We start from the raw sequence: 5,728 nt of genomic DNA, 5'->3' as shown, positions 1-5,728 counted from the left end.
ATTCAATGCCAGAGAGGCCTTCGGTCGGCCTGGCAAGGGAGGTCGTTGGTGCGTTGGTCATGGTGAACAAGTCTCGGTCGGGTTCGATACCCAAGTCGTCTGCAGCATCGGATGCGGCGAGGGGCTATTGCGCTTCAGGGGACCAGGGGAAGAGGGTCTCTCTCTTGTTCTGATGGCGGATTCGGGGTTTGGGAGGATGCAGCAAAGGAGTGGACAACGAAGAGACAGGCTTCAAAGAGCGACGAGAGCCTGGGACATGCTACTGACACATGCAAGAAGAAAAAGAGAGAGCACTAGAGAGGAGGATGACTAGCAGCAAAAAGGCCAGAGATGGGAAAGATAGGAGTTCCGAGGGGTGGTGTGGATGATTCGGATGCCTGCAGATCAAAGGCAACATGGGGCTTCCGATGAAAGTGGAATCTGTCATTGCAGCCGAAAACTGGGGTAGACGTCCCAAGCACGTATTCCAGCGTCGAAGGTGCTAAATCCGCAGATGACACAGGGGGGTGACAGACCCCTAAAGTCCCATGATAGGTGCTCGCCGGGTGTGTCGGGCAGGGGCCAAGTGCTGCTAGGCCTGGATTGGGGCAATGAGACAAGGCATGGGATCCATCACGGATTGACATTTGCTTGGCCGGCGTCCAGTTTCCTAGTTCTCCTTGCGGAAGACTCTGCAGCTCGGAATCAGGTGCCACACTTCATTGAGATCTACAACAGTCGCTACCTTGTACGTTGTTACGCCTGCATCGCTACTTGGCCCCAGCTCCAAATAGAGCTTCCCTTGGGTCATATGTATACTTCAGATCCAGGTGCCAATAGTTGGTCGTGTCTGCCTTTGACACCAGCCATGCCTGTTCCAGAGCCTGAACGACATCCTCAGGCAAGGGACCCTTCTCGAGATGGTTGAGGTTGTCCTCGAGCTGCGCTACGCTCGAAATGCCGATAAGGATGCCGTCATTGCCGTCCTTGATCTTCAGCTGCGAGTGGTGTACCGTCCACCGCAGCGCCGTCTCGATCATGCTGAGATCATGCTTCTCAATCGCCTGCTCGATCGTCTGCAGCGCCTTGAACGTGCTGTCGCGGAAGTACCGCTTGCGATAGTTGTCACCCGTCCCCGCCGTGTCCGAGAAGCGGCCCTCCGTCGGCACAATGTCGCGTGACTTGATCTTGCCGGAGAACAGGCCACCGGCGATGGGGTTGTAGACGACGATATCAAGGCCGTAGCGACGGCAAGCGGGGATCAGCTCGGCATCGAGACTGCGCGTGATGACGTTGTACATGCCCTGGTAGATGGTAGGCCGCACCCAGTTGTTGTACTTGCACGTCATCACGACCTCGGCGACCTCAAATGCCGTAAAGTTGCTGAGGCCGAGGCGCACAAACTTGCCGGCCTTGTGCAGCTTGTCGAGCGCCTCAAGCGGTTCGGCAAAGGGCGTTGCGCGGTCTGCGGCGTGGAGGTAGAGAATCTGCACGGGTTAGTCGATCGTTCCATTGCGTGCCGCCCTAGGGACGGACAGTGATAACAACAAGAGCACTCACGTCGACGGAGTCGGTGCCGAGCTCCTTCAAGCTCGTTTCTAGCGACTCGACCACCTTATCGGCGGCATGGGAACCCGGTTCAGAGGGGTACTGAATCTTGGTCGCCAGGGTGAGGCCCCTTTCCTTCCACTTGGCCTCACGCGTGAAGGCTTCCTGCTGCTTGCCGACATAGACACGCGCCGTATCGACCTCGTTGTAGCCGCGGGACTGGAACACATCGAGGGCCTTATTATACGTCTCGAGGTCAGTGATGCGCGCGCCGTCTGACTCACTGGGCCCAAAGGTCATCAATCCGAGGATGATGCGGTTGGTGGGGTTGCTTGCGATCAGAGGCATGGTGGCGGTATTGCTTCGTGAGCGCTGGAAGGGTGACTGGGTTCAAAAGCAGAGCAGGCTTCTGCTCTCTCATATTAATACTTCCCAACGTGCAGTTAACTGTATGAGTCGAAAGGGACCCCTCTCGGTGATACGTGATTAACCCCGCCATAGACTTTGGCGGGGTTGCCATGTATTTCTGCACCATGATGCTGCGAACGTGCCATCGCGTCAAGCTGATTTGGCGTGCTTCCGAACCCAAAGACGTCATTGGCTTCAGCGCATGAATCCACTGTGCCGATTCTACCGCTGCACCGGATTTAAGTACGGGAAAGTCGTTACATGCTGCTCTCTGCTGTGTTAAAACACCACCGGCGGTGCAAACCACTGGCTTTTAGCATTAGCGTCGAGTCATCATGGGGCTGTGACCGAGCGACATTTCGTCGTGCACAGCTGTGCAAGATTGAACATGCCAACAGTCTTCATACCAAGGCCAATGGTTCAACTTGGATATACCTCCCTGCCTGGGTACCTAAAGGTATAGGTAAGGTACACCAGGGACCACAGCACATCGACGGCTGGTACTCCCCCTCATGCCATGGCCCGTGCGCTACACGTGATGAAGCTTAAGTGCCTGCCTCCTCCTACGCGTCGCCAATTCCACTCTCGCGTCTTGTTCGCGTCCATTCCACAATTCCTCTGCCAACCGACCGACTTCCGACAACCCCAGTCTCGGCGATTCATCTGTTGCCAGCAGTATCGTCACCGACTTCACATGGTACCACTGTCTTTCCCGCGCAGTGCGACCAGCAGCTCTATCATTCTCTTTCTTTCCCCCTTTGTAACTTCCAACTTGCTCTGGCGACCGACCCTCGCGGTCTGAGACCCCGACCCGACGATAAAGGGCTGTGTCCCTCTGCGCCTTCCTCACGATGGCCAAAGGTCCAGCTGCTGCCCCCGCGCAAAGCGGCATCTACAGCGCGACATATAGTGGTGTATGTCCTCTTCTGCTTTCTCAGCGCCCTCGTTCCCCTTAATGAACCCTACAAGGCCGCCCCAGGGTCGTTGCCTGATGTGTGAAACCAACACGGCGCTTACAGCAGTTGGGGCGGACAAACGAGGATCGACCCCACGAGGGGTAAACGGCAACTTCAACCTTGCCTTGCCTCTTCCTCTGCACTGTATACCTTGGCGTTCTTCTATCATTCATGGATTCGGGCTGACCCATGTTGCCTGCAGGTCCCTGTGTATGAATTCCAATTTGGCGATGACCTGAAAGAGCATGTGATGCGGCGGCGGCAGGACAACTGGATCAATGCAACACATATCTTGAAGGCCGCAGGCTTTGACAAGCCGGCGCGCACCAGAATTCTGGAGCGCGAGGTGCAGAAGGAGAAGCACGAAAAGGTGCAGGGTGGCTACGGAAAATATCAGGGTACCTGGATCCCCCTCAACCAAGGCCAGCAGCTTGCCCAGCGCAACAACTGCTACGACCGCATACACCCCATCTTCGAGTACACTCCGGGCAACGAAAGCCCGCCACCTGCCCCTCGTCACACAAGCAAACCCAAGGCACCAAAACGACCAGCTGTGCCAAAGTGGCCAGGTAAGCCAGCCTCTCAACCTGCCTCGAATGCCCTGTTGGCAAAGGCTAAGACCCTGGCTTCAGTTGCTCCCACCGCCAGTCAAGAAACGTTCGACGCAGGCGACTCGATGATGCACGATGATGATACCCCTGACAATATCACCATTGCATCCGCCTCATACATGGGCGAGGATGATCGCTTTGACTTGTCGCAGCAACAGCAACCAACAACTGGTCATCGAAAGAGAAAACGTGACGAGGCTGCGATCCAGGACATGACACAGCAACAACATTCCGTATACGGAGATGAGTTGTTGGATTACTTCCTTCTCTCTAGAAACGAGAAACCCGCGCATCGACCGGAGCCACCACCAAACTTCTTACCCAACTGGGTCATCGACACTGAGAGTCACACGGCGCTACATTGGGCTGCGGCGATGGGCGATGTCGAAGTCATCAAGCAACTGAAACGTTTCAACGCGGATCTGGCCGTACTCAACGTTCGCGGCGAGACGCCGCTCATGAGGGCCGTTCACTTTACGAATTGCTATGACAAGGAGACCTTCCCGATGATTGTCCGGGAGCTGTTTGACACAATCAACCTCCGAGATCATAGCGGTGCTACCGTCATCCACCACGCCGCCACCATGAAGAACGGCCGCGTCACGAGCCACTCTTGCGCTCGGTACTACCTCGAGGTCATCCTTACCAAGCTGCAAGAGGCCGCCGATCCCCAATTCATCCAGCAACTCATTGACGCTCAGGATCATGAAGGCAACACGGCGCTGCATCTAGCCGCCGAGAGGAATGCCCGCAAATGCATCCGTGCCTTGCTCGGACGTAATGCCTCAACCAACATCCCAAATGCCGATGGCGTCCACGCCGAGGATCTGATTAGAGACCTGAATGCCTCCAAGAAGGAACAGCGCGGGCCCCACCGCTCGTCATCGCCGTTTGGCCCAGAGTCGCATCGACACGTCTCCTTTCGAGACGCCCTGACGGATCAGATGCCGTCGAAGCCTAACCTCTCCTACGACTCGGAGGCTGCCAACTCTGTCCACTCGCGCATCGCGCCCCTGATCTTTGAAAAGTTCAGCGACCTTTCTGCTAGCTACGACGAGGAGCTGCGCTCTAAAGTTGATGCCGAGCGCGACGCCCGCCGGGCCATCGCCGCCAATCAGGCCGAGCTCAGCAAGATCCAGCAGCAGATTGCCGAGCTTGATGCAAAGGCCGAAGCCGACGAGGACGCCGCCAAGATTGCCAGCGAGGCCAATCTCGCCAAGCACCAGGTCGTGTCCCTCATCACAAACCAGAATCGTCTTCACATCCAGCAGTACGTGGACCAGGAGCTGAGCCTCCTCAACGGCGACGTCACCGACGGTTCCTACGAAGAGCGTCTCGAGCTCGCCCTGAAGCTGCACGCGTCGGTCAACGAGCTGCGCCAGTCCGAGGCCGACTACGTCGATGCCCTGAGCATGGTGGGTATCGGCGAGAATGTCGACAAGTACCGCCGGCTACTTCGGCAGTGTCTCGACCCTAAGGACGCCGAGAACCTCGATAGCAATCTCGACAGCCTCGTGGACATGATGGAGGAGGACCACGACATCAGTGGCGATATGCAAGGCGTGGGTGTCGAGCCGGTTGACGTCAGCATGGGCCTGGCCATATGATGCGGTCAGCAGTGGTGGCGGCGGCGGCCTGACGCTGTACAGGCGTCCCTCGCAGGCGTCTGACTATTCGTGACCCCTTGGGGGATCTTCTCCGTGGAGGAGCGTCTGTCTATACGCGAAGACCTATGTGTATTATAAAGCCTTCCGAGGTCATGGCGGTTGGATCTCCGCCTGACGTCTTTTGTTTTCTTCGATTGGTATACTGGGGCGTAACGGATGCGGCGGCAATTGGCCGCCACGGCGGTCTACCTGTTTCTTTTCTTTTCTTTTTCAATACATGGTAGCTGGAGGACGCTGAAGGTCCACCTCTCAAGGTGACTGGGTCTGCTGCTGTTGTTCACGAGGCGTTGGAAGGGACTTTGAGGATCAAACGCGCGGACGGCACAGCTTGTGCCGCATTGTTGCTATTCGATCTCAAGTAAAAGAGGTCAATGCTATGAATTTGGAAGAGTCCATCCTCTCCTCACGTCTCCGTTCTGGAGGATGGGTACGGCCTTGAGTAATCTACAATTCTTCAGCCACCAATCAGTTGCCTGCGGGGGGAAGTTGGCTTCGTCGTCGATGTCACTCGCTACTGCTACTGTGAAAGGGCGTGGCTCTATCTAGCATGGAGAATTCC

At 56.5% G+C, this 5,728-nt stretch overlaps 2 protein-coding genes across 2 annotated transcripts; one reads left to right on the top strand and one right to left on the bottom strand.

Annotated features, from left to right (window-relative positions):
* Positions 1 to 749: 749 nt before the first annotated feature.
* VDBG_02107 (aflatoxin B1 aldehyde reductase member 2) lies at positions 750 to 1,875 on the bottom strand (the record flags this gene model as incomplete). The annotated part of the gene is made up of 2 exons (XM_003007873.1): positions 750 to 1,466; positions 1,540 to 1,875. 2 exons carry the CDS (start codon positions 1,873 to 1,875, stop codon positions 750 to 752), a joined length of 1,053 nt encoding a protein of 350 aa, XP_003007919.1.
* A 1,015-nt stretch (positions 1,876 to 2,890) lies between these two features.
* Positions 2,891 to 5,109, top strand: VDBG_02106 (transcription factor MBP1; the record flags this gene model as incomplete). The annotated part of the gene is made up of 2 exons (XM_003007872.1): positions 2,891 to 2,992; positions 3,094 to 5,109. 2 exons carry the CDS (start codon positions 2,891 to 2,893, stop codon positions 5,107 to 5,109), a joined length of 2,118 nt encoding a protein of 705 aa, XP_003007918.1.
* Positions 5,110 to 5,728: the final 619 nt, after the last annotated feature.

Source organism: Verticillium alfalfae, genomic scaffold, assembly GCF_000150825.1.
Source record: "Verticillium alfalfae VaMs.102 supercont1.2 genomic scaffold, whole genome shotgun sequence".
NCBI classification, from domain to species: domain Eukaryota; kingdom Fungi; phylum Ascomycota; class Sordariomycetes; order Glomerellales; family Plectosphaerellaceae; genus Verticillium; species Verticillium alfalfae.
This window is presented reverse-complemented; position numbering and strand designations above follow the sequence as displayed.